Below are 27,071 nucleotides of genomic sequence, written 5' to 3' on the forward strand. Positions count from 1 at the left end.
AGATCCCACCACACAGCCCTGGGTGGACTCGCTCCTTGGCTGCCCCATCCCGTTCCGTGTCTCCCTGCATCCCACCTTGCTGACTCCCTCCAAGGGCAGCTGGAGATGAGGGGTGGCCTCCCCCATCCTGCACTGCCCCTGCCTCCTCTTCCCTGCATCACCCACAATGCTACCTCATCCTCGCATTCCCAATCCCCTCCGACATCCCTCTCCTCACACAACCATTTCTTCTCCCCTCACTGCTCACGCACAAGCACAGATCCTCTCCCATCACAGCGATGCTCATCCCACTCCAGCTCCCTTTCCCTCCCTCCCCGTCCCACAGGAAGCTTGTGCCCAGCCTCTGCCCGTGCCAGGACATCCCACCTTTCCTCAGGGTTTCCTCAGGCATCAGCATCTCCTCTCTGCTCTGCCGGGCTCCGGCTCCACCAGCACAACTCTCTCCCCCCGCCCCACCCTTTTTGTTGCTGTGTCCACGTTCCCAGTGCTCTATCCATGGTTTTACCTGTCCTGCAGCTCCATGCTGGAAGGGGAATGGCAAAGACCAAACCCTGCCGGTGCCCGTGAGCCGCTCGCTCTGCCTCGTGTGACTGCTGGGATCAACTGCCGGCTCCCTCCACCACTCCTCAGTTTTTAATCTCCCCGAGCAAGCCGAGAATTAATTATTTAGCAGCTCACAGAACGCATCAGGAACATCCGATCCGCGCGGAGCTGTGGCTCTGGCTCCCACCTGCCCCGGGAGAGCACCGGCTGCATCCCTGACGTGCCGCACACTTAATATTGTGTGGTGATTAATGGCTTTGTGTCCTCTCTCCCAAGGAACCCAGAGTGTTCGTGGATGAATCCATCTCCAGAAGAAATCAGTTCCTGCTGGAAGCAAGACGGAGCCATGGCTGGAGGGGAGGGTGGTGGGAGTGCTGGGACTCCCTGGGGAGAGATCCCCGCTCCATGCTCGATCCCAGGGGGATGGCAGCAGGGCCAGCCTGACCTTGCCAAAGCCACTGGGACGGTGGCACCGGTTCTTCTCCATGCAGATGGAAACTGGGAGCTGGGGGGTGACAACCCTGGGCGTCTCACCCAAAATCCCGCTGACAGCCTGCTCAGCTCCACTGAAGGAGGCTGTTGGAGCAGGAGTGGTTGGGAGCCGTCACCCCGTGTGCAGCCACACTGTTTGGGGGGACTCATGGTGGGGACAGGGATGGGGATGGATCAAACCCTGGAGCAGCCCAGGCACCTCCACCAGACATCCCAGGGTGTCCCATCTGCTCCCGAGCGTGTCCGGGGTGGCAGGATGTGCTGCACCCCTGGCCTGGCAGAGGCAGGAAGGTGCCTGGAGAGGGTGAGAAGGGGGGACCAGGCACCCACCACCCCCGGGTGACGCTCAGATGGGACCCTGTGCAAGCAGGGACTGAATCCCGCCATGTCCATGTCGGGAGATCGCAGGCACCGGCAAGAGGCTTAACTTTTAAAAAAAATGGTTTATTTATTTCAAGATATTCCTCTTTTTTTTTCCCTCCTTTTTTGTTGTTTTCACCTGTATTTCAAAAAAAGTGGGGCAAAAGTACAAAAAAAGTCAGTTGCGGAACGGCAAAGGTTTAGAAATCACAGCGCGGAACGAACCCAAGCGAGAAACACGGAGCACGAACCAAACACCCCCACGACACGGCCGAATTATGACTGGATTTTTTGTTTTCCTCTGTACAAAACACACCAAAGCATGCCACGGAGCGGGAAGGGACACAGCGGCGGGAGGAGACGGCTGTGGATGCGGGGGGAGCCTGGCTCCCGCTCCGCTCCCGCTCCCGTCCCCGCCTCTCACGTCAGGTTATTCTGGAGGCAGTTGAGCTCCCCCACGTCCTGCTCCCCTTTGCCGCCGTCGTGCTTGGGCGACGTCGAGTTGTGGATGTTAAACGGCTCCTCGTCCTTCAGGCAGGATTTCAGCGAGTCCTGCAGCTTGTGGGGAGCGCCGGGATCATCCTGCGGGAGAGACGGGGGTCAGGGCCGGGCCGTGATGGGGGCGAGACTCAGTGAGGGCACCGATGTCTCACTGACCCCTTGCAGAGAGCCACTGGAGGGGACAAATGTCCCCCCCCAGCGCAGATGGCGGCACGGGGAGCCCGTGGTGCTCCCGGCGCGGGGCGAGGGTCCGACCCCCCCGCGGTGACGCCGTCCCCCAGCACAGCCTCCCCACCTCGGGGTGCTGCGGCTCCCAAAGCCAACAGCGCCCACGAGCCGTGCCAGCCGCAGGAGCCTGTGCCAGCCACAGGCACATCCCCCCCGGCCATCCCGCCCACCGTTCCCACCCGATTCCTCTTCCCGTTCCCAGCCCGGCGCATCTCCTCGTCCCCGCGACAATCAGCCACTCCCGGCGGCGCTTGGCAGGAGGCCAGAGGGGTTGGATTTATTGCGGTTCCTCAGCGTACAGCCGGTGCCCCCGCGCCGCTGGCAGAGCCGGGCACGCCTCTTCCCGACGTCCCCCCGCTGGAGCATCTTCCCCGCGCCGGGGCTGGGCTGTGCCCCGAGTCTGTCCCGCATCCACGGGGAGAGCGGCCCCTCGGCACCGGGGCCGAGCTCCGGCCGCGCTGGGTGCGGCTGTGCCCGCACGGTCCCGGCGGCGCTGGATGAGCCCCGGCCTGGGGGGTGCCAGGGCGGGCCGGGCCGGGCCGGGCTGCGGTGGGTACGGTGCTCCCGGTGCCACACGGAGAGCGGCAGATGGACGGGGATACCCAAGGGCCGGCGTCACACAGGGACAGGATTCTCCATCTCCTGGGCAGTGACGTCCGGCCAGTCTGGAGCTGGTGCCATTGGCTCCACCGCTGCAGGATCCTCGGAAACCCCTTTCTAGGGGGGTTGACCCTGCTGACCCCTCCTCATCCTTGGAGTGCTGCATCCCAGGCACCGCGTGCCGAACCCTCCACATCCGGAGGGGACGAGGGATGTGTCAGAGCCCGGCGAGACACCGGGGAGCGGCACCGAGTTCCTCCCGAGTTTCATCCTCTCGGCAGCGGGGAGGGGGCCGGCCCCGGAGCCTCCTGCCAGGGCGGCCGGGCCGCGCCGACGCTACGGCTGCTAAAGGCGGTCGGAAGACGGGAACACCGGCCATGGATAGGGAAAGGCTAAAGGGACCTACGCTCCTCCTCCGGCTCGCGCTCCGCAAAGCCCTTCGCTTCTCTCTGTTCCGAGTCGAAAGACAGGAGGTTGGAAGGGCATCCCGGGGGATGCCGGTGGGTGCACCCCAACCACAGCAGCAGCCCGGAGCGTGTCATCCTCCAGCATCTGGAGTCATCTGCTGGTCCTGCCCAGTGATGCCACAGCCAGGGAGCATCATCTGCCCCGGCTGTCCCCTCCCTGAAAATTCCGGCACACCCACCCCTGCCACCCACGCATGGAGCCAAAGCCACCGGGAACTCGGGATGCTGGCTCCCCGAGGAGCCACATAGGCAGGAGGGGACAGGGAAGGGACAGGGGGGTGACACTGACCCCCTGCCTGGCCTGGGTCCAGTTTAGGTCATTGGGAACCCACCAGCGAGGGGACAGAGTTGCGACCATGGCAGGATGGGGGGGACAGGAGGGCAGTGCTGGGGTCATGGAGGGGGCATAGGTGAGAGGTCACCAGACAGAGGGACAAGGACAGGATAGAAAGTGGGAGGGGGAGACGGTGCCACACAGCTCCTTACGTTTGGGTGGGAGCCCTCGGCGATGGTGGAGAGGGAGAAGTTGTCGTTGTGCAGCTCGGACGGGGTGCGGTATCTGCCGGGGGCAGGAGAGCAGGGGTGAGAGCAGGACCCCCCAACAGCCCCCGCCCACGTTGTGGGGTGACCCTGGTTTTGGGGGGTTAACTGGTCCCAGTGCTGGAGGTCTGGGGGGTAAATGCCCATAGGGATGGAATTTTGGGCTAAATACCCCCAGACCTGGGGGTTTTGGAGGGATAAATACCCCTACGCTGGGGGTTTTGGGGTTTTATACCCCCAGCTCTGAGGATTTGGGGAGCTAAATGCCCCCAAATCCGGAGGACTTGGTTACTTAATATCCCCAGGGATGGAGGTCTACAGGATTTAATATCCTGAACTGGATGGAGGTTTGGAGACTAAATGTTCCCAGGAATGGAGTTGGGGCTAAATGAGCCCAATGTGACATTTCGGGGGGCTCGGTGCCCCCAGCTCTGGGGTTTTAGGGTAACCGGGCTCCGGGCAGGGGAGCGGGAAGGGTAGCCCGGGGCAGGGCTGGAGAGGGAGACCCGGGAGCTGGCACGGAGCTTCCCTGCTAATTACACTTGGCATTTCCAAACACTAATTAACAGCTCATTAGGGAGCGGGCTGGGAAGGCTCCCTCCTCCCTGCTCCAGGAGCTGGGCAGCAATGGCTGGGGCGGGGAGATGACCCCGAAGCCTTCCCTGTCCCCCCCCCCCCAGCCCTGTCCCCAGCCGGACCGTCCCCGATGGCAGCACAGCCGGTGTCCCCAGATCCCAGCGAAGCAGATTAACTGGTGCCAGTCAGGAGCAGCTTTAAGGGATTAACCGTGGAGCAGGAGCCACATCCACGTCTCCCGCCTCCGGGAGCTTTCCCACCCGCCGTCCCCGCGCCCCCACCGGCACCGGGGGTCCCGGTGACGCCAAAGGACGGGCTGGCACCAGCGCGGGCGGGGGCTGAGCCCGCCCGGCGGCCGCGGGGTGTTTGGGGCCCGCCCGGGGTGTCCCCGTCACTCACTTGGTCTTGCGCAGTTTGCTGTTCTCCGTCTTGAGCAGGTAGAGCTTCTTGGCGAAGAACACGGTGAGCATGAAGAGCAGCAGCACCACGAGCGCGGCCGAGCCCACGGCCACGCACATCACCTGGAAGTCGGTGACGATGGACTCGCAGCGCGTGCCCTTGTGCCACGTGTAGTCCTGCGTGTTGCACCTGCCGGGGGACGCGCTCAGAGGGATGCCCCGCCCCAAAACGCGTCCCCCCGCCCCAAAACGTGCCCCCGTCCCACAGAGCATCCTCGGGGGATGCGGTGTTTGTACCTGGGGGGATTACGGGTGTCTGAGGGGCATGGGATTAGCGGGTCCCCGAGGGGGGTGACACCGAGGGAGATGGGGACACTGGGGGATGCCGGGAGGGGGGTCGGGGTGTCCCAGACTGTGCTGGTGCCCCGCACCGGCGGCTTCCAGCCCCAGCGCGGTGGGAGCAGAGAGGGGGCCCCCCAGGCCCCCCGAGCGGGCGGGCTCGGTGCCAGCCGCAGGGCACATCCCGGTGCGTGCGGCACAGCCGGCATCGGCCTCCCGGGCACAATCTGCCGGGGCCGATTAGCGCGGCTGCCCCGCAGCCTCGGCTGCGCGGCCCTGACCTAATTCCTGCCCAGCCGCCGCTCGGGGGGCAGGGAAACCCCTCTGCATCCCGGCGGGATGGGGCTGCGGGGGGGCACCGGGCTGGGGTGCAGGGGGATGGAGAGCCCGGGAATGGGGTGCCAAGGGCATGGAAAGGTCCGGAATGGAATGTACAAAGGATGGAAAGACTGGGAACGGGGCGTCAGGGGGATGGAGAGCCCAGGGATGGAGTAGAGAGACGGGAGATGCCAGGAATGGGTTGCAGGGAGATGGAAACACTGGGAATAGGGTGCATGGGTGGTGGAGAGCCCAGGGATGGGATGCATGGAGTATGGAGAGACTGGGAGTGGGGGTGCACAAGGAATGGAAGGACTGGGAATGGAGAACCTGGGGATGGGCTGCAGGGGGATGGAAGACTGGGCATGGGGTATGGGGGATGCAGAGCCTGGGGATGGGGCGCAGGGGATGATGTGCCCAGGCATGGTGTGCCCAGGGATGGCGAGCCCCCACACCCCCCAGCCCGCCGGGGCCCCGTCCCTTACCGGCAGAAGGCCCCGTGGCTCTCCACCAGGTAGCACTGGCCGCCGTTGTGGCAGTAGCTGGGGACGAGGTCGCACAGGGAGCGGCAGGAGCTGTTGTGCCGCACGTACCCGCTCCGGCACTCGGAGCCGTTCTCGGGCGGGCCCCGCTCCCCCGGCCGCGGCCAGGCCGTGGGGCTGCCCCCGGACACCCCGGGCGGCGGCGGCGGAGCCGCGGCACGGTGCCCGGTGGGCCGGGGGTCCTGTGGGGCCGGCGCGGCGCCGGGCGCGGCCGAGGTGGGCGGCCGGTAGCCGTTCTCGTCCTCCAGCCCCCCGTCTTCCTCCTCCTCCTCTTCCTCCTCGTCCTCCAACTCGTCCTCGTCGTCCCCATCGGCGTAGAAGGAGGTGGTGGGGTAGAAATCGGCGTCGTCGAAGGGCGTGAAGTCGTCGTAGAGCTCGTGCAGGGCCCAGGGTGTGGCCGCCCCCTCGGGCTCCCGCCGCCGCGCCGAGCCGGCCGCCCCCCGGCCGCCTCCGGGGAAGCCCCCCAGTCCCTCGCCCCCCTCGAACAGGTCGTAGTAGTCAACGTCGATGATCTCCGAGCCCGTCCGGTCGGCCGGGGGCTTGGCCGGGCCCGTGGCGGCGGTGATGGGCTCCTGCAGCCACGTCAGATCCGTCCAGCCGCGAGCCCCCTGCGCCGGGGCCGGGCTGGAGGCGGCCGCCCAGAGCTCCGGGGGACCCCCCGAGTCCCCCCCGGCGGCGGGCACGGGGCTGGGCTCGCCCAGCACGGGGGTCCGCGGCGCGGCCGAGCCCCCGGCCGCCAGCAGGAGGTCGGATTCGGCAGAGTCGGTGGCGAGCTGGGGGCCGGGGGGGCTCGGCGGGGCGGCCGGGAGCCCCCCGAAGCTCCCCGCGCCGGGCGGGGAGGCGGGCGTGGGCCGGTCACCGCTCCCCGGCTCCTCGGGGCTGCCGAGGGCCACCGGCACCGTGCCCCCGTCCCCGGGCCAGGTCACGGCTCGGGGGGGCACGGCGCTGGCCTCGCCCTCCCCGGCGCAGCCCGGGCACCCCTCGGGCATGGCCGACGGCTCCGTGGTGGCCGTGCCCGCCCCGGGAGGCTCTAGCTGGGGTCCTGCCGCGGCCCCCCCGGCGCTGGTGCTGTTGCTGGGTCCCCCAGGGGGGTCTCCACTCGCCAGGTCCCATTTTGGGGGGCTGCTCTCCAACGAGCCCTCCCAGGCTCTCCCCTCGCCAACGCTGGAGTTTTGGGGGGGCCACGCGGATGCTGGAGGGGGGCAAGGAGAGAAAGACGTGTCAGAGGGGCCCCTGCACCCCCGGAAGGACGCGGCATCCTGGGGGGGGGGGGGATTCTAACAGGTCCCCACCTGCTCCACCTTGCACCCACCAGCACCACGACAAGGCATTTGGGGGGTTGGGGGGGCTGCACCCCGAATCCTTGAGCCTCTCCCGGGGACTGAAGGGGTGAACCCCACAGAAGGCCCCAGCTCTGCGGGTGCCCCCACACCCAACTCTGTGACGCCCCCCCCTCAGCACAGCCCCCCCAAACCAAGCTGCCCCCAGCCCTGCCCCCTCAGCTGCCCTTCAAGGGGATCCATCCCCCTGCAAATGGATCCAGTCCTCCCCCAGATGGATCCAGTCCCCACTGCAAGGGGAGCCAGCCCTCCCCCAAAGAAATCAGCCCCCCGTAAGGGGATCCAGGCCCCCCCCAAACAGATCCAGCCCTTCTCTGGTTCCCGTAAGTGCACTCCATACACGCTACGGGATCCAGCTCCCTGTAATGGGATCCAGGCCCCCCCGCCCCATAGATCCGTCGGTCTTTGCGAGGGGATCCAGCCCCCTCTGCCTGCTGCGGATGCGGCCACTACACACGGCGGATCCAGCCCCTGCAGCGGGATCCAGCCCCTCTGCAATGGAATCCAGCCCCTTCCGAGGGGATCAGCCCTCTCTGGCTCCTGCACATCCATCCAGATACACAACAGGATCCAGCCCTTCCCACACCGGGATCCAGCCTCCTGCAAGCGCATCCAGCCCTCCTCCGGCTCGTGCGAGTGCCCCCCATCCACACAACCAGATCCCGCCCCTGCAAGGGGATCCAGCCCCTGCAACAGGATCCAGCTCCCTGCAAGGGTATCCAGCCCCTTTCCAAGGGTATCCAACTCCCCCTGCAATGGAATCCAGGCCCCTTCCAAGGGGATCCAACCCCCTCCGGTTCCTGCAAGTGCCCCCCATAATCCCAAGAGGATCCAGCCCCTGCAAGGGAATCCGGTCCCTCCTGCAAGGGGCTCCAGCCCTTCCCTGGCTCCTGCAGATGCTCCCCCCGCACACACGGAGATCCAGCCCCCGCCGCAAGGGCTCCGGCCCCGGGCAAGGGGATCCCGCCCGCCCTGCAAGGGGATCCAGCCCCACGCAAGGGCTCCGGCCCCCGGCAAGCGGATCCAGCCCTTCCTCCAAGGGGATCCAGCCCCACGCAAGGGATCCGGCCCCGGCAAGGGGATCCCGCCCGCCCTGCAAGGAGATCCAGCCCTTCCCCGGCTCCTGCAGATGCCCCCCCACATAAAGGGGCTTCAGCCCCCGGCAACAGGATCAATATCATCACCCCCCTGCAGTGGGATCCAACCCCCCGCCCAGGGGGACCCACCTTCCTGCGGGGGTGCAGCCCCCGGCAGTGGGATCCAGCCCCGGTGAAGGGATCCCCCCCACCCCGCAGCCCCCGCCCGGACCGCAGCCCCCCCGTCTCCCCACCCCGGGGATCCCCCCCGCCCCGGGATCCGCCCCCCCGTGCCCATCCCGTGTGTCCCCGGTCCCGGTACGCACCGAGGGCGCCGATCGCCAGCAGCAGGGCCAGGGCGCGGGGGGCGCGGGGGGCGCGGGGGGCCATGGCGGCATGGAGGGACCCCGGCTCCGCCACGGGGCCGGCACCGGCAGCGGCTCCGCCCGCCCCGCTCCGAGCGAGCCGCGCCGAGCCGAGCGGAGCCGCGCCGAGCCGGGGGGCCGGGCCGGGCGGCGGGGGCGGGACCGCGGACGCGGCGGCGGCTCCGGGCACGGGCACGGCACCCCCCCGGCACCCCGCGGGCAGCGCCGGGGGGCGCATCCCGGGACCCCCAGCCTCGGGGAGGACACACCCCGGGACCCCCCAGCATCGGCATCCCCGGAGGGGAACACTGGAGGCCACATCCCGACACCCCCCAACACCGAGGGACACACATCCTGGCACCCCCAGCATGGGTATCCTCTGGGGGGGACACCGGGGGGCACATTCCGGCACTCCCAGCATCGGGGGGACACCCCCCGGCACCCCCCGGCATCGCCATCCTCGGGGAGGGACACCGGGGAACACATCCCGGCACCAGCACCCCTGGGGCGGAGAACACAGAGGGCACATCCTGGCACCACTATCCCTGGGGGGACACACCCCGGCACCTCCCGCATCGGCATTCCTGGAGCAGGACACCGGGGACACATCCTGGCACCCCCCAGCACCGGGGGGGAACAGCTCTGGGAATCCCCGAGCTCCGTCACCCCCTTCTGGCCCCCCAAACTGCTCCTGCATGGGGCGGGGACCCCTCCCCGCACCAGCACCGGGATCCTCTCCCAGCATCCTCACCCGGTGCGGGGGGACCCCCACCCTGCCCCCAAACCCTCACTCCTGCACCGTCCCGGGGGCACCGCGGGGCTCCGGCCCAGGCGGGGCTGTGACGGCTCAGAGCGCCCAGGCAGAGACCCCCAGTGCCAGGCTGGACCCTCCTTGCTCCCCGCGTGGGTGCTCCACGGCCCTGGAACCACTTGCCAGTGCCAGACTGGTCCAGTTGCCACCAGGTTCCAGCCACCGCGGCCTCTGTCACCAGTGACCTGTCCCCGCGGGCACCATGGGCTGGCCCCTCCAATGGGCAGGGGGGCGGGCAGGGGTGTGGGCAGGGGGCTGCTCCAGCCCGTGGCCCAGCGCCAGGGGCAGCGTCTGGATGAAGCCGGGGAAGAGCCGGGAGGGGGAAAGGGCGCGGACGTGCCCGGCCTCTCAATGGCCACGGGGTCCCGGGGACCGCCGGCCCCTCGCCCCCAGAGCCCACCCCCGCAGGGTGTGGTGGCGGTGCTGGGGCAGCGCCCGGGAACACCCCGGGCTGCTCTGGGGCCTCAGCCTGGACCCGTCCGTGGGACAGCGGCTGCTCCTTCGCTGTCCCTGCACCGCTGGCTCCATGGATACCTCGTCCCCGTGAGGCCGGCACCGGCTCCCGGCTGGCCGAGGCCTCCCAAGGTCGCTGTGTGTCCTTGGACACCTCCACCTGCAGCGCAGGGATGTGTCTGTCATGGCTGCTCCACAACCTGCATCCCACATCGGGCATTCCACATCCTGCATCAGGCATCCTGCATCGTACTTCCCAAATCCTGCGCTGGGCATCGCACATCCCAAATCCTGCATCCCACGTCGGGCATCCCGCATCAGACACCCCGTATCCCACACCCCACAGCACCCACACCACTGAAGGATGCTCCCTGGGTACCCCACTGCAGTGCCCCCCACTCCCACGTGGGACCCACATCAGCTCGGCCGTGACCCCCTCGTGTCCCCCCCGCCCCCATGGGCCGTGTGTGCAGGGGGCTGGGCTGGGGGGATGCCGGGAATGGGGGTCCCCTCTCCCCCCAGCAGCCGCGGCTCCTGGCCGGGCTCCGCGCCGGGAACAAGCCCCGCTCTGTCCCTCTCAAAGGGGGATTGAAGGGGCTGCACCTGCTTAGTATTCCCCAGGCTTCCGCCCCTGGATGCGTTTCCAAGGGGACCAGCCGAGGGGCCGCCAGGATGGATGGGGGGACATGGCCTTGACAGCCGGGAAAAGGGTTGGGAAGAGGCATTGGGGTCCCACAGGCTGGGGGGTCCCAGTGCCAGGTCCCTGCCTGGCAGCAGGAGGCTGAGGGGAGGCGGGTGGGATCCGGGAATGGGGATGGTGCTGGGATGGAGCCTGGGCAGGGCTTCCATGGGCAGCCCATGGAAGCTTCCAGCACCCACAGTAACTCCTGGGGGCAGGAAGCTGGTGGGGCTGGCAGGGCCACCTGGGGCCACCTGTGCCAGGCCCAGAGCCACGCAGGGTCACATCTTGGACACCTCCACGGCCAGAGGCTCTGCCAGCCCTCAGGACAGCCTGGGCTGGTGTCCTGGAGCACCAGCTCCTCCTGTCCAGAGAGTTGTGTGGCCAGTGTCCCACGACAGCCCTGAGGCACCTCATCCAGGGGTGTCCCCCACCCTGAGGGATCCCGCTCCCACCCTCACTGGTGTCCCATCAGGGTATCAACATCCCAGGAGCTCCAGCCAGTGTCACCGTGGGGTTCAGAGCCCCATGAGGGGGCTGAGACCTTGTGCTGGGGACAAGAGGGTGTGGGCATCCCCACCCTGCTGGAGGCTGCTCGCCTGCGCCCAGGGCACGGGGCCAGGACGTTCCCTGCAGGTCCCCTTTGCACGGGAGGAGCCCCCACCTCGCACACAGGCCCCACACCCATCCCTGTGCCCACGGCTCTGGATCAGGGTGGGTGCCCCTGGGTGGGCAGAGCTCAGGAAGGGCGGTGGGTGCCGTGCACAGGCAGGAACATCCAGCCAGGGAGGATTCCGGAGCCTCGCAGGGGCGGAGCGGGGCTGAGCCCCAATGCGCCAATTCCACCACTGTGCCCAAACCCGGCACGGGGTTGAAGCCAGATCCCACCACAATCCTACAAACCTGCCTTGGACTGGGCTTCGTCAGCAGCAGAGGGTTGGATGAGGGATGGCAGGACAGACGGATGGACAGGATGGACAGACAGACGGATGGACAGTGACGGTGCTTCGGTCTCAGAGGAGAAATCCAGCACCAGCTCCCTCACTTGGGGAGAACCAGCTGCTCTTGCCAAGCCTGTGTTTTCCTGGAGGAATTACTCAGAATATGAAAGGTGACTTAAAAGACTGGGAATTGCAGCCATCACTGGGGGCCTTCCCACAGCGAATCCGTGAGCCCTGTCCATCGGTGCAGTGAGCTGGGGAGGGATCTCATCCCAAACCCCTTCCCTGCCCAGTTCAGCACTGGGACTGGAGCTTGCCCGTGGATCCTGCCCTACCCTGGGATCCCCAAAAGCCCACGGGAGGGGCTTTGCTCCCCCAGTCCTGCTTCACGCTCCTGCCAGTGCTCGGCTCAGTCCCTCAGCCCAGCTCATCCCGGCTGGCAGCTCCCAGTGCCCCAGTGGCCGTGGGGCAGCCCCACACCAGCACCTTCCTCCTCCTGCGGGGGCACTGCTGGCCACAGGTGCCAGGTTGGATTGTGGTCCAGGATCCCAGGGGGATGGACAGACAGACGGAGGCCAGGGGGAGGCACAGGCTGGGCTTGGATCCCCACCTTCCCAGCTCCCTCCCATCATCTGAGCACCAGGAATCGCCTCATCCCCGTGTCCAGTGAGGGGATCCAGACCCGCGGGATAGGGCAGGGCCAGGATGGGCCGGGCCAGCACTTCCCCCCAGCTTCTGCTCCTCCCATCGTCTTTCCCTCCCTCCTCAGCCAGGTACTGGAGAGGCTCAAGTCACCTTTCCCCCATTTTTCTTTCACTAACGAGTATTGGAAAAGTGCAAAGAAAATAAAGAATTGAATCAAAGAGCCAGGACTGAGGTTGGCGTTTCCTGCCCTGGCTCAGGCACCGCTCCCCTTGGACAAGTGAACCCTTCCCTGTCATAATATCCTGGATGTTGAGCCTGAGCCCAGGGCCGAGCCCAGCTCAGCCAGGCGGGGTTTTAGGGATAGCTTTGTCCTTGATTGGGGCTGGCACCGCCCGGGCTGGCTCTGAGGTGACGAGTCCCGATGCGACACCGAACCCTGGAGGAGCCGCCGCCGCATCGACCTTCAGCCTCCTCCGTGCTCAGCCCACAGCATCCAACCCCTTTCTGCAGGGAACAGATTCCCCCGCCCCGGATCCGGCACACGCCAAACTGCTCCCGACACCCCGCTGATCCGAAAATCACCGCAATTCAAAGTCCTCGAAGCAGGAGCCGTGTTTGGGATTGCAGGAGCAGCCTGGGGAAGGATGCCGGAGGCACAAAAATACACAGATCCACAACCTCTGCGTGTCCTGCGGCGCTGGAGCCGGGATCTTCCCAAAGAAACCCTTCCTGACCTGCACAGGGGCCGGTGCATTTGGGTCTGCAGAGGCAGAGCTGGTCCGGGCAGGGGCAGAGTCCAGTGTCCGAGAGGCCTCAGGCTGTGCCGGACATGCTGGAGGGGCAGAGCCCCCGGCTCGGCTCTCCCAGCCATTCCCGAGCCACGTTGCCCTGGGGCTGCACAGGGAAAAGGTGGGAGAGGTTTAATAATCACCTGTCCCAGCTCTGAGCTGCAGAGAGTGAGGAAAACCCTGAGCGAGGTGAGGCCGAGCTTTGGGGAGAGGGGCCGGCGGGGAGCTGCATCCCAAGGATGGAGCGCTGCATCCAAGGACACATCACACCTGCCAGCTGTGCCCAACTCCTTTCGTGTCTGCGAACGTGCACAGTCTGCACAGGTGGCAAATAAAGCTGTCCCTGACCGGGGTAAGTCACCGCGAGCGCCAGCACTGCTCCCACACCTTCCTCCTTCCCGCCTGCGGAACTCGGTTTAGTGCCTGTGATTTTGCCAAGAGGGCACTAAAGGCCCTTCAGAAATCTTTTCACCTCCAAGGCTTTGCTTTCATCACTGCTGGGAACGCGGGTGAGTCAAGCCGGCTGTTCCACACTCAGGACAAGGAGTGAGGACACAACTTCATCCCCTGAAATGATGGAAAAGGGCTCGGGGAGGGCTGAGCTGAGCCCGGAATGTGAACGCAAACCCCGTCCCTCCCACGGCAGGTCACAGCCATTTCACCACCCCCGGGGCTCCAGCACCTCTGGAGGAGGAAACCCAAAATTGGAGCAGCAGAGAGACCCAGAGCTGCAGGGCACCGAAATCCCCCCGGAGCATCCTCCGAGGGCAGCGCCCGCCTCCGGACCAGTGGAGAACATCCCGGTCCTGGCACTGGGAAGGAACAAGGGAATTCCATGGAATGGCTCCTAGGGGGATCTGGGGGGATCTGGGGGCTCTCACAGCAGCACTCGGACCAGAACTCAGCGAGGGGACGTCCCTCAGGTCCCGCGGGGCTGATCCTGCGCCTGGAAGTGGCTCCGGGTCTTTGCTGGGTCAGTGTCACGCAGCTGGGTGAGCAACCATTGGTCCTGGCACACAGGGACCACCAGCACCATCCCAGGGCTGGAATTCTGGCAACACGCCTGGAAGGCTGCTGGCTGTGATGGACACCAGGTTGTTTTTATCACACTGCAACTCAAAACCACAGAAAAAAATCCCAATAATCAGCCCTCAGTTTCCCGTTGCAGCCTCCAGGTGAGGTCCCGAGGGCTCCCAGGGCTGCTGGAAGGGTCCCTGTGCCGGGACCCCGGCAGCATCCCGAGGTTCCCGTGAAAGGGGAAATTCCCAGCCGGGCAGCGTGGCGGCCGGGCGGGAGCTGCTGCAGACAAAGGGGGACAGTGCTCCTGGAGAGCCGGGCAGGGGCGGCCCTGGCACGGCCCCGGCATGGCCGAGCCCTTGGCAGGTCACCCAGAGCCGTCCTGTCTGGGGCACGTCTCTTCCTCCCGGGATTTGGGGGGATTATCCAGGGGGTGGGCGCCAGGGTCAGCCTTGGACTCGTTCCTATAAAACCTGAGGAGAGAGAAAAAGGAGCTCCCAGCCTTCCAAACCCTTCGCGTGGAAGTTTCCCGTGAGACAGGCACAGGGATGAAACAGCAGCGAGGGGACAACGTGCACTCAGACACCCCAAACTGTCCACGAGCCCCAAGGCGCATTTTGGGCTTTAAATCGGCCAGAAAAGGACAAAAAAGCAGCTTTTCAGGCAGCCCGGGGTGGAGTGCGTATCCCCGGCAGGACACGGGAGGTTTAGGGCGGTTTTGGGATGGACAAAGGCGGTGCCAGCGCCCGTTCCTGTTCCTGTTTCGCTCCCTCTTCCCTCCCTCGGCCAATGGTGCTGAGGAAAAATCCTGCGGATCGCATCGCCTGTCTCCAGCAGGATCCGGTCACTCGGATGAAGATGCAAACCCCTCTCCGCCGTACAGGCAGGATTTTTACAGGGAATTTTCTGGAGAAGGCAGAAGGGCTCACCCTGGGCAGGTAATTCCCTTTATCCTAAAGACATCTTGGATTGAAATGACCCCAACAGCGGTTTTGGAGCGGACACTCAGCCGGTTCAGAGCCCTGTCCTAAAGCCGCCTTCCAGCCGGCTGTACCCACAGCAGGAAACTGAGAACAGCAATGGGTTCACTCCCTAATCCCGCTCCGTGCTCCAGCAGCAGGAGCAGCCCCGGCCCCCACCCCAGGCCCAGCCCAGCTGTGGGGATCCAAACACCCGCAGCGGAGTCAAACCCCAGGATGGTTTGGGTGGGAGGGACCTCAAAGCCCACCCAGTGCCACCCCTGCCATGGGCAGGGACACCTCCCACTGTGCCAGGCTGCTCCAGCCTGGCCTTGGGCACTGCCAGGGATCCAGGGGCAGCCACAGCTGCTCTGGCAATTCCAGCCCAGCCCCTGCCCACCCTCCCAGCCAGGAATTCCCAATTCCCAATCTCCCATCCATCCCTGCCCTCTGGCACTGGGAAGCCATTCCCTGTGTCCTGTCCCTCCAGCCCTTGTCCCCAGTCCCTCTCCAGCTCTCCTGGAGCCCCTTTAGGCCCTGCAAGGGGCTCTGAGCTCTCCCTGTGTCCTTCCCTTCTCCAGGGGAACATTCCCAGCTCTCCCAGCCTGGCTCCAGAGCAGAGGGGCTCCAGCCCTGGAGCAGCTCCGGGGCCTCCTCTGGACTCTCTCCAGCAGCTCCAGGTCCTGGTGCTGTTGGCCCCGGGGCTGGGGCAGCTCTGCAGGTGGGGAATCACCTCAGAGGGGCAGAAGGACAGAATCCCCCATTTCCTGCTGCCCACGCTGGGGCTCAGCCCAGGCACAGCAGGGTCTGGCCAGCTCCTCACCCACCAGCATTCCCAAAACTGGGATCCCAAAGCAGATCCAGTCTCCTCTCCCTTACTCCAGCTCTGCCCAGCCCAGCATTGGCAGCTGCTGCGACCACAAAGCTTTGGGGGCTGTCAGTAGAAGACTTCTAAAATGGACATTTATGATTTACCACTTTCTGTGCATCCCTCAGGAGAATGATCCTCAGGATGAGGAGGAAAAGTGATCATTGCTGGCCGTGCTGGAGGTGAGGAGGTCATCATCCAAGGGACAAGCCTTGCTGGAATGCAAAGATCCAAGAGCTCCTTCCCTCTCCTTCCTGCCCCGTGCAGGAGCAGCACCAAGGAGCCCACAAGAGGATGTTCAGCAGGACACCCCAGCCCTGGAGATCCCCCTGCCCATCCAAGGAGGAATTCCCAGTTGGGAATGCGGCTTTCATGGCGTGTCCTGGACCCGGGGACACAGCTCCACCCCTGGCCTTTTCCCTCCTCGGGAATTAAGGACTGCGGGCATTACGGGATGCCTGGGAAGAGGTGCCACTTCCAAGGCAAAGCCTCTCCCTGGGCAAAGCAGCAGGAAGGGCTGGAATGTGATCCAGACTGGATTCTGGTTTCAGTTTAATCAAAAAGACAACCCCCCCCCGCAGCCTGCGGAGCCCGCCGGGGTTGGAGGGAAGGGCAGGACAGCAGCAGGACTGAACCTGCCAGAGCAGCTGGAGGGGGAGCAGTGGGACCGAGGCCTCCCCAGCCCAAGCTGCCTCACCAGAGCTCCCCCTCCAGCGCGATCCCAGCGGGAACAGGCTCCGGAGCCCGCGGGAAGCCCACAGCAGCCGTGCTGGGGGGCTGCTCTGCTGCAGCCGCCTCCCTGAGCTCCGAACCCCGCCAGGGCCTGTCCACAGGAGCACATTCCGGGTGAGTGAAGGGTCTGCGCTCCCCCCGTGCCTTCGGGGTCTGCCCCAAGCTCGGGTTTTGTGTTTGCTCCTCCGGAGTTCACGTTCAGCCCCAAAACAGCCCCGGATTGCAGTGACAATTCCCAGCTCTTCCCGCACACAAAGGCAAAGGAGACTTCACAAACTCCACAGGCTTTGTACAAAAACCGCTTTTTTTTGCTTTTATTTCACAAAATTGGGTGGCTGCTGCAGGAATCAAACCGGCCCTATACAGAGATCAGGTGAAAAAGTGGGCACAGGGATTATTTATACAGAAACAAAACAGTGTCCAGGATCCAGGTCCTCGGCAGGATCAGCACTAGGACAGTAAAAAATAAGTCTCCACCTGGATCCTGGGAATCGCTCACGCTAGAAACAACCTGAGGTTACTCTAAACTGGACTAAGGGCTGCACCAGAAATCCCATGCTCACCCCAAAGACCCTGGAGGGGAAGGAAGCCTTGGGAAGGGGAATGGGAAGGCCCCGGCCGCTCTCTGCGCGGCACCGGGGAGTTGTGCTGGAAGACCTGGCAAATCCTTAACTTTTAAATGGTGGAAGTGGTTCCAGAGTTTGTGGGAGTCTCTCTCCAGCCCAACCTCAACTCCCACCCAGCCAAAAGCCACCCTTGAAATCAAGGAGCAGCCTCCAGACCCTCAGCAGGAAAACCCCAAACACTCCCGGGCTGGGATGAGGGCAGAGAACCTGAACCATGGGCAGAAAAGGACTTTTTGCAGGACTTTTCCCCAAGTTTTGGCAGCCTGGAGGTGTGCAGCAGCAGCTCTGGGGTGCTCCCAGATCCACCTGCTGAAGCTGTTCCCTTCCCCACCCCTCCAGCCGCAGTGGGGGGTGACGGGAGCTGTCCCAGCCGCATTCGCTGCCGCCCCGGCCGTCCAGAGGTAGTTCTGGCATTCCCATCCCAGCCATCCCAACCCAATCCCAAATTCTAGCACTTCTCAGCTATCTACTTTATTATTATTTTTTTGTTTTCTTCATTTTAAAAAGTACAAAGTATATGCTCCAAAAAGAGGGACTAAAAACGGGGGTTATTCCTCAGTTGGCTACTGCACCGAACTACTCAGGGAAGGTCCAACTACCACCTCCAAAGGCAAAGGAAAGGTAAAAACTGGAGCAAGAAAACTCCTACCATTGAGTGGTTTTATTCCGATCGATTCACTCCCGGTTCATTCCCATGGATCAATATTTCCTGTAATAAGTTAGAGGCAGCTCTGGCCACAGCCACCAGGAATCCCTGCGGACACGGCTGCCGGCCCTGCGCCTCCGTGCCCCAGCACACCCTGGTTTTCCTGCTCTGCTCCAAGCTCTGGTTTGGCATCTCCTCTCGGTGCTTTGCTCTGCCCAGGGACCTCAGAACACTGAATCACCCTGGGGTGGGCACGTCCTAAAGCTCAGCCCCTGCCCGAAAACCCGGATTATTTCACCCTTCCTGGGAGAAGCCCAAGCTCAAAGCACCAAGAGGAAGGAAACCAGCGTGGAGCTCTGCAAGGCAAGCAGGCCAAGGGGTAAAGGACTTCCCACCAGCAACATGGAGGCTCTCCTGACATCCCTATCTCCAGCTTTCCCAAGGGAATGCCAAGCTCTGCCGGGCTCCAGTGGGGAGCGGGGGAACGCCGCCGCGCGAACGTGTGCAGATCACACACACACAACTGGGAGAGGAGGGGGAAACCTCCCCAGGGAACAGAAGGGAACTGAGGAATTCTCTTTTGGTCACCACTATGTTGCTGTGGAAGTTCCTTCCTCCTTCCTTGGCTGCTTAGGGAGCGGCTGAGGCCGGCGGGGCTCCGGCCGGTGGCGGGGTCACTCCTTCCGCGGGCGGCGGCGGCTGCGCTGGGCCGGGATCTGCAGGGAGACAAGGGGGACAGTGAGGGACACTGGGAGGACAGGGAGGGACAGGGAGGGACACTGGGGGGGCTGGACACAGAGAAAGGACACAGCGCCTGTGCCCAGGTGTCTCCAGGCCACGGGACAGTCTGTCTGATGGGAATTCCTGCAGCCAGGACCGTCCCTAGGAACGGCACCACGGTGGCTCCCAAAGCTCTGCTGCACCTTTATGGTGCTTTTCCACCACCCAGCGCCGCATGGACTTCGTGAAAGAGGGAAAAATTCCCATATTTTTATGGACAAGGCGCCGGGGATGCGGCTCAGCAGCTGGCAAATCCGTGCCAAGCAACTCGTAGAGCTGGAATTGGCATCTCTCACCTCCCAGCTCTGCGCCCAAGCCCAAATTACAGCTCTTTTCTGTTTAAAATAGATGGAACAATGGGTTTGATATAAACAGTGGCTGCCCCTCCCTCTGAAGGGTGGATGTAGGTTAAAGCAGAGGAATCCACAGATGCAGCGAGCAGGAGGGAAGAGAGGAAGGATACAAAGGGCCAGCCTCGTGCCCAGAGAGGAGATACTAATGGAACATGACTGACTTGTTTAGTAGGGGAGGAAAAAAGGAGAAATTAAGAGAAGGGAAGAGAGCAAACAGGAATACAACCTGACACGAGATATTCCCAGTGGTAAAGGCTCAGGGAAAAGGACGGAGAAGTAAAGCTGGGAGAGCAGAGGAACAGGAGCAAAGCCCAAACAGAAATAGCACAGGCAGAGTTTTCCCGCTGGGGCTGGGGATGCCCGTGAGTCAGAGCTCGCAGCAGCTCCTGCCGCTGAAGCCAAAATCAAACGGGCTTTTCCCATCATTTTTTGGGAGAGGTACTACAAGTGATGACAATTCCTGCTCGTCCGGTGACAACCACACCGAGCGTTCTGGGGGTGAGGATTCCTGAGCAGCAGTGGGCCAGGCTGCAATTAATAATGGCAAATTTATTGAGGAATTCCTGACAGAGAATTCCTCGCTCATTCCTCCCTGTGCCAGCTTGTCTTCTGCCTTCTGGGCTTGGCCACACTCTCACACTCATTCAAGCAACTCCCACACCATGGCTCCTGATCCAGCTGCTTTTTTGGCTGCCATAAATCAACTTCATTTTAGAGGTGCAGATTTTATACTGGGAATGTTCCTTACATGGTTTATCTTCTCCTTCTTCCTAATCAGGACTTCCTCGCTCCGATTCCAGGGTGCCAAGCTTTCAGTAAGGAATTATTGAACTGGATCCTACTCTTACCTCCACTATTTAGGAATTACAGTTAATTCCTGACCCTTCACTAAGCTGGGAGAAGTTTTTGATCATCACCACTGAACCTCTGTATCACTATAAATAAACCAGGGGATGTTATAAATAAAATAAAGGACAATGGAATGTGTTGGGATGCCCAGAGGGCTGAGGAGCACTTAGAGCTTCCAGCACATCCCCGGCACCACTCTCGGGCTGGCAGTGTGCACAGATCCCGTTATTCCCGCAGGAAATAGGGAGTTCCCACTAAAATGCCTTTCCCAGTGACAGAGGAGCCCCCCAGGAGCATCCCCAGGAGGTGCACTCACACATGCCGTTGGGAGCTGCCAGCGGGACGCGGGGGCCGATGAGGTTCCCCGACATCGGGGCCATCCCGGGCGGGGCGGCCCCGCCACCGGGGTGGATGCTGGCGGACACGCTCGGCATCATCCGGCCCGGCAGGGGCTGTCCTGGGATCATGGAGCCAGGCCCCGGCATCTGACCTGCAGAGGAGGGAGAGACACGAGCGTGAGGCCCTCGAAGTGCTGGGGAGGGAAAACCAGTGGGGCTGTGCTCCCAGCAGTGAGCAGAGCCCTCTGTGAGAGGCGGCTCCGTGTGCGCTCCACACTCCCAGGAAACGCCTCTTCATCCCCCAACACACCTCCAGGAAGGGCCAGGGGGCACTTGGAACCTCTTGGGAACACCGGAACAAGGGGCAAGTGGGAGGGAACACAGTCAAACCCAAGGGGAACCCCCACCAGAAAGGGCATCCCACGGAATCCAAGTGCTGGGAACCAGACGGAGTAACAAGGCATCAGAGGAAGAGCCCCTGATGGAGAGGAGCAGCCATGAAGCCTCATGGATAAGCTTCCTGGGAGAACTGAAATCACACAGTTAAAGCTGGGCTGCACAGGAATTCCTGCTATGATTCCAGGTGTTGCTGTGAGGAGGATTCCAAGGCTCTTCCTCACAAACCAGCTCTGTGGGAGACCTCCCTGTTCCAGCTACACCACCTGGCCCTGGACACCTCCAGCTTGGGGCTGATACTTTAAAACCTCATTTGAGGGATGGTTTGGCATAATCCAATTCCATTTCCTTTAACACATGTCCATGGAGGGACAGTATTTAATGAGACAGGGATGGAAACGGCTCCTTCCCTTCAGGCAAGGGGGGAAATGAACGTGATGAACCCTCTGACACAACAAAGGCTCTGAACGCACATGAACAGCACCAGAGTCACACGGGGCTAAAGCTCTGGATTTGGGATCGAGCCAACACCTGGGCACAAACACCATTAACTCCTAGAGGAGAATCTCTAGGGACACCTCAGAGCCCCTTCCAGTGCTAAAGGGGCTCCAGGAGAGCTGCAGAGGGACTGGGGACAAGGCATGGAAGGACAGGACACAGGGAATGGCTTCCCACTGCCAGGGGGATGGGAGATTGGGAAACATCATCCAGTTCCAACCTCCCAAAGACTCAGAGACTTTGTAGCAGAAGAAGATATTCACAGCTACGAGGGGTGTTATTCACTGGCAAAATTAAGGTTGATCAGGGAATAAAAACATAAAAACTGGAATAACACAGCTGTGTTTGAAAGGCCCAGGAAAGCTGGGAACTGAGAAATTCCCAGCCTGGAAGCTGCCACCTGAAAGGAGCCTCAATAATTTGGGCATCCCTGAACACCACAGGCCTACGGGATTCTCTCTCACTAACGAAGTGATTAATATTAAAATCCCTTTTCTGAAACATCGGAAGCTGAATCAGACTTTACTACACACGGAGTGGCTTCACACAAAATTCCAGCACTGGGCAAGAATTCCTTCAGGGAAAGGCTGTCAAACCCACAGGGACATGCAGCTTCAAGGATGTTTTGATATGCAAATCAACCCCAGTTGTGCTAAAATCACTGCTGAACAGAAATTAAATCTACTTTATAAAATGTCATTTCTTCATAAATGCAAAGTGTGCCCCTGGATCCCTGGCAGTGCCCAAGGCCAGGCTGGACATTGGGGCTTGGAGCAGCCTGGGACAGTGGGAGGTGTCCCTGCCCATGGCAGGGGTGGCACTGGATGGTCCTTAGGGTCCCTTCCCATCCAAACCATGGGATTCTACAACTCCCAACCTCCCAGCAATGCTCACTGGGAAGCTCCCTCCTTCCTGGACCACGGAGTCTCCTGAGCTGTTTTCCCTGTTAACCCTTGGAGGTTTAAAACCAAGCAGCACTGCTGGTTTGCTGGAGTTGTCCGTAAGCTGAGAAGCTCCTCTGTGTGGGGGTTTGGCTGCCCATTTTTTCCCTTCCTGACACGGGATGCAACAATTTTACCTCAAAATGAGCTTAGGGAGCTGGCAGAGGAACAATCCCATCCCATCCCAGCTCCAAAACACCCAAGCTGAGAGTACCCAAGCACTGAACCCATCCAGAGTGGGATTAACCAAGGGAAATCACTGCTGCCACCATGGCAGAACCAAAGCCCTGCTCCTACACAGATGTTTTTTTCCAAGAGAAAGCGCTCCAAGACAGCGGCTCAAGCAGAAAATGTGGAAGTGTGACCTACATAGGGGGGAGAGCCGAGGAACAGCAGCTGTGGGAAAAGGTCCAGCCCAAAGGTTCAACACATCGAGATTTACCAGACTGAAAACCCCTCACAGGGAGGGGCTGGGCACCTTCTCCAGCACCCTCCCCTGTTACCAACGCAGCCTCACACTCCAGGGAATTGGGAGGAACGCCTTTAGAGGCTCTCCAAGGTATTTATCTCCATTAAAAAGCCTCTGCCTCTATTAAATCAGCACTTGAGGAGCACTGGGCTGATAAGCAGCCAGAGGGGTTTTGTTTTGATGCACGAGGCTTGGAGCTGATCCAAATGCTCCAGCACCTCTCCCTGTCCAGCCTTTGCAGGGAAAACCTGTGGACACAGCCAGTGCTCCGTGCAGGAGGGGCCTCTGGCGGGCGGGATTCCGGAGGGCACGGAGCAGCTCTGTGGCGATGAGCCTGGCTGACAGCCTGCTCTCCTGCTGCTGAGGAGTTGTTTCCCAGCCCTGACATGGAAGAGGCAGAGAACACCTCCAGGGAATGCCGGCTGGCATTCCAAGGTGTGCTCCTTCCCACTGGGAACGGGTTTCACAGGCTCTGGGAATCCTGGAATGGTTTGGGTGGGAAGGGACCCTAAAGCTCAGCTCATTCAACCCCTGCCATGGGCAGGGATATTCCAACAGCAGATCCATCCTTCCCTTCACCCTCCCTCCCGCTGCCCCCCCAGCCAAGCACTGTGAATAATTAACCACAGTAACTCGTTTGGCCTCGTGTCTCCGGGAAGAAGAGGCAGAATTTCCACTTCACTGGCACCCAGCATTTCTGCCCCTCCCTCCGAGTGCCGCGCTCGGGCACCTCCAGGGCCGGAGCCGTGCCTGGGCCCCGCGCCGGGATCACCATTCCGTGCCTCCCGGGAAGCACGTAGGAGACACTGGGAATACCTCGTGGGGAAGCTGCTGCTGTCCCCCTCCCAGAGGAAAGGATTCTGCACCAAACATCCCCAGGAGCGCTCAGCCCCAGGAGCCGCTGCCTCTTGCCTGGGGCAGGTTTTTAAACAGCCAAACTGCAGAGAGCCCAACGTGGTGCCAGTGTTCCTGTGCCACCGACCTCCCTCACACCTTCAACCCCAAATTACCCCAGGTTACAATGCTGTGGATCAGCTCCAACCCCATGCACCACTCCATGACTTGGATTTCCTTTCATCCCACTGCTCCCTGCACCTCCCCAGCAAGCTCTGTACATCTGATGGAGAAACAGGAAGCACTGACAGCTGTTAGGGAGTATTTACCTAAAGCAAGTGAACTCAAAATCCTTATCTGTACCCAAAAAAACCCCCTGGAATAGTCACCAGCCCAATAAGGAAGCAAATAGCATCCAAGAACTTAATTTAAACCTACAAATAATGAAATGTTCAGCAGCTGAAAAACCACAAGCTCAAAATTCCTGACAAAGTATTTTGTTTGAGTATTTCAACCATTGACAGAAAATGGGGCAAAATATATCAGGGAAAGGTTATTAAGTTGCTCATCCAGCTGTGGTGGGAAGTGTATCCTGCCCTCCTCATTCCATTTCTGCCTTAGGTCAGAGATGATTTACCAGGTGAAAATCCCACCCGAAGGAAGAGTTAATAATGACAGCTACTAATCCCCAGCTATCTCTCTTCCTCCAAGAATTTCCAGAAGTTTCCCATAGTCCACACCACGAGTATCACCAGAACCAGGAATTCTCATCCCACTGATCACCAGCCCAGAGCTCAAACAGAAATCAGTGAAGTGCCATGGGAAGAAACTGGGAATTTTATTTCCCATTATAATGACAAGGTGCAGCTTTTCACAGTGAAACTGGAATCCAATTTTTTCCCCCTATTCTAAAAGTTTTCATTCCAGGGCAAAGGGGAGAACAAAATAAGCTCAGGGAAGATGAATCTACGGTCCAGCAGAGCCAGACATGGTCCTGCCAAGGAGAAATGGGTGACCCTCAGCTGGAGATGTTCTCCAGATGGCTCCAGCCCAACCCTCCACTGGAGATGTTCTCCACCACCATGTCCAGACTGACATCTGAGCTAAAAACCACATTTCTGGGAAAAGCCTCACTTTTAGTTAAGAGATCGACTTAACTGTTTCTGCCCCCGAGCCCAAATGAGCCGGGAGCAGGAATTTATCTTCCTCTCTTCCCTCTCCAAATGCCATCTCAGATCCTTTCCTCCCTTTGCTTCCCACCACCCCTTCAGCTCTCGTCAGTCACTCCAAGGACGCTGACCTTGGTTCTGTTCACGGTCTGCTGAGCCCACGGCTGCACTTTCAGCTGCTATTGAGGTCAGAACCTGTCTGAAACCACCAGAGAGCACCGAGGTAAGGGCTGGAGAGACACCCAGCCAGCTGAGCAGGAACTGTGCAGGTACTGCCAGCCCAGCTGCCCCATGGTGCTCCTGGATCACTCTCAGGGGTTTGGGAGTTTCTTCTCTCCATCTCAGGCAGTGCCCAAGGCCAGGCTGGACACTGGGGCTTGGAGCAGCCTGGGACAGTGGAAGGTGTCCCTGCCCATGGCAGGAGGCGGCACTGGGTGATTTTCGAGGTCCAACCCAAACCATTCCAGGACTCCATGATCTCCTCACTCACCAAAATTTGGGATCTCCACCAAGGCTGCAGGAGACTCAGGGGCAGACCCAGTGAGGGAACTCACAGGTGTAGGGTGAGCAAGGTGAAGTTCACCAGTTTGCCATTTTCTCTCCATGCCCTCAAGTCAGAATAACTCTGCTGTGCAGCCAAGGAGCTTTGGCACCCGTGGCCTTCCCAGGCACTCCTAACAAACTGCCACTGAAGAACTCAAGGAAACGAGCCCCTTCTGCTTTCCAGGAAAGATCAGCTGGGCTGTGGCTGGAGACACAGAGCGGTTTGCTCCAAACTCTGAGCAGGCCTCCAACTCTTCCCTTCACAGAAGCATCAAACCAGAGAACTGTCAGAGGAGGTAAGGGCACATCCCAGTGCTGGGGGCGTGTGGAATGGGACAGCTCTGGATGCTGCTGTGGGAGCCAGGAGTGCTGAGCCTCAGCCAGGGCTCTGCTGCCCTCAGCCAGGGGAGGTGCTGCTGGAAAAGTCAATCTATCGACCAGCTTTAATCAAAGCTGAAAGAGAGATGTTCTGACTAATTAACAGAGCCACATTCCCTGTTCCTGCTCCGGGAGGGACCCCTGGGAATGCAGAGCCCGGGTGGCTGCAAGGGGCTGGAGTAACACGGGGCTGTGTGGGCCAAGGATGGGAGCACATCAGAAAGCAGGAGTTATCAGTTCCCCAGAGAATAAACACAACAATGCTTTAATCTTGTCCCACTCCCAGTCCCCACAGCAGCATGGAAGGAGAGCTGTGTATGGATGTGCCAGGATTGCCTCCTTTACTCCGTTCCCCATTTGCCAGTTTTCCCTTTCCAGGTTATTCCTTCACAGCCACGTGAGCAGCCCTGAGCTGTCCACACCCCACAACAGACACACTGAGCCAGCATGTTAAATCTGAGTCTAAAGCTAGACCATGTTTTATCACACTCACAATCCAATTCCAGCAAAAACCAAACCAGCTCCCAGGGATTTTTGTCCACAGCGAACCCAGGAACTCCCCGAGCCTTAAAAACAGAGTGAGCCTGAGCCTCATCAGACAAGTCTTCCCTTCCTGCCCAGTCACCAGTCCTCTGCCCCTGCTGAGGGAATCCACTTTGATCACTCTGCAGATCCAGTTGGATTAGTGCCCATTTTCCTGGTCACCTGCAAATCCTGCTGTTTCCTGTGCCCTTCTGCTCCTTCCCAAATCAAATGCTTTTTGTCTCAAGAGGAAAACTCAAGTTCCTGCAGCTTTCTGTTGCCACGTTCTATCTGGATTATGACACTCAAACTTTCCAGCTTCTTCAGCAGCTGCCTATGAAAAATCTTCCAAAATACTTTTGGCTAATAACTGATCAGGTCTTCTTCTGGAGCACATTTTGGTCAAGCTCCTTGGCTGTGTCCAGTCCCACAACCAGATTCCCATGTGCCAGACACCATTATTCAATTTTAAATTACCATTTCAACAACCTTTAGCAAGTAAAAGCTGCCAATTCACATCAGCACCTGATCATCCCACCCTCTGGAATCAGGAGTATCTCCCCCCTTGGAGATACCCAACCCTCAGCAGGACAAGTCCCCTACCAGCAGGACAGGCTGCACTGGACACTTCCAGGTGACCCCTCTGACCAACACGGTCCTGTGACCCTCCCCTGGCATCAAACACATCCAGGCAGGACACAGCAACCTCTCACAGTCAGGTCTCCTGCCAAAGGAAGTTCCTTAAGGAGCTTCTGCTGCTTGTCCCAGTCTCTTAACTTCCGTGCCATGAACTGGAGAATTTGAGGAGTGATTGTTTTTGAAGGAGCATCTGCTCAGATCACCAAAACAAGTCTAGAGAAATACAAATAACCTAAAAACATCTGGAAGTGCTTGGGGCAGCTTCACATTTCACTTGACTTTAGAGCCTGACTGTCCCAGGCAGGGGACTCCCAGCCCTGCTGGACAATCTGCTCTGGGGCTGATGAGCCTCCCAGGGAAAAAAGAAGGTGTTTTCCTGTGGCTGGAAGGAATTTCTCTTGTTTGTGCCCACTGCCTCCCACCCTGGCGCTGCTGGGGGGAGCCTGGCCCTCCCTCATTCCCAACTTTTGGGGTTCACACCCTCCATAAGACACCACCTTCTCAAACTCCAT

The 27,071-nt window shown here is 61.1% G+C and overlaps 2 protein-coding genes across 2 annotated transcripts in view; both read right to left on the bottom strand.

Moving 5' to 3' along the window:
- Nucleotides 1–1,815: 1,815 nt before the first annotated feature.
- CSPG5 (chondroitin sulfate proteoglycan 5) lies at nt 1,816–8,710 on the bottom strand (the record flags this gene model as incomplete). The annotated part of the gene is made up of 5 exons (XM_082297301.1): nt 1,816–1,977; nt 3,678–3,750; nt 4,707–4,895; nt 5,848–7,096; nt 8,647–8,710. The coding sequence occupies 5 exons, from the start codon at nt 8,708–8,710 to the stop codon at nt 1,816–1,818; spliced, it is 1,737 nt and encodes a 578-aa protein (XP_082153427.1).
- Nucleotides 8,711–16,875: 8,165 nt separating this feature from the next.
- SMARCC1 (SWI/SNF related BAF chromatin remodeling complex subunit C1) overlaps nt 16,876–27,071 on the bottom strand; it is a gene marked incomplete at its 5' end in the record, with an annotated part of 65,753 nt that continues 55,557 nt past the window's right edge. Inside the window, 2 exons of the mRNA XM_082283532.1 lie at nt 16,876–18,566; nt 20,149–20,322. Coding sequence (XP_082139658.1) covers nt 18,481–18,566; nt 20,149–20,322 — 260 coding nt within the window. The 3' untranslated portion in view covers nt 16,876–18,480. The remainder of the gene's footprint in view (nt 18,567–20,148; nt 20,323–27,071) is intronic.

Source organism: Coloeus monedula (assembly GCF_965178545.1).
Source record: "Coloeus monedula genome assembly, chromosome: 1".
In the NCBI taxonomy this organism is placed as follows: domain Eukaryota; kingdom Metazoa; phylum Chordata; class Aves; order Passeriformes; family Corvidae; genus Coloeus; species Coloeus monedula.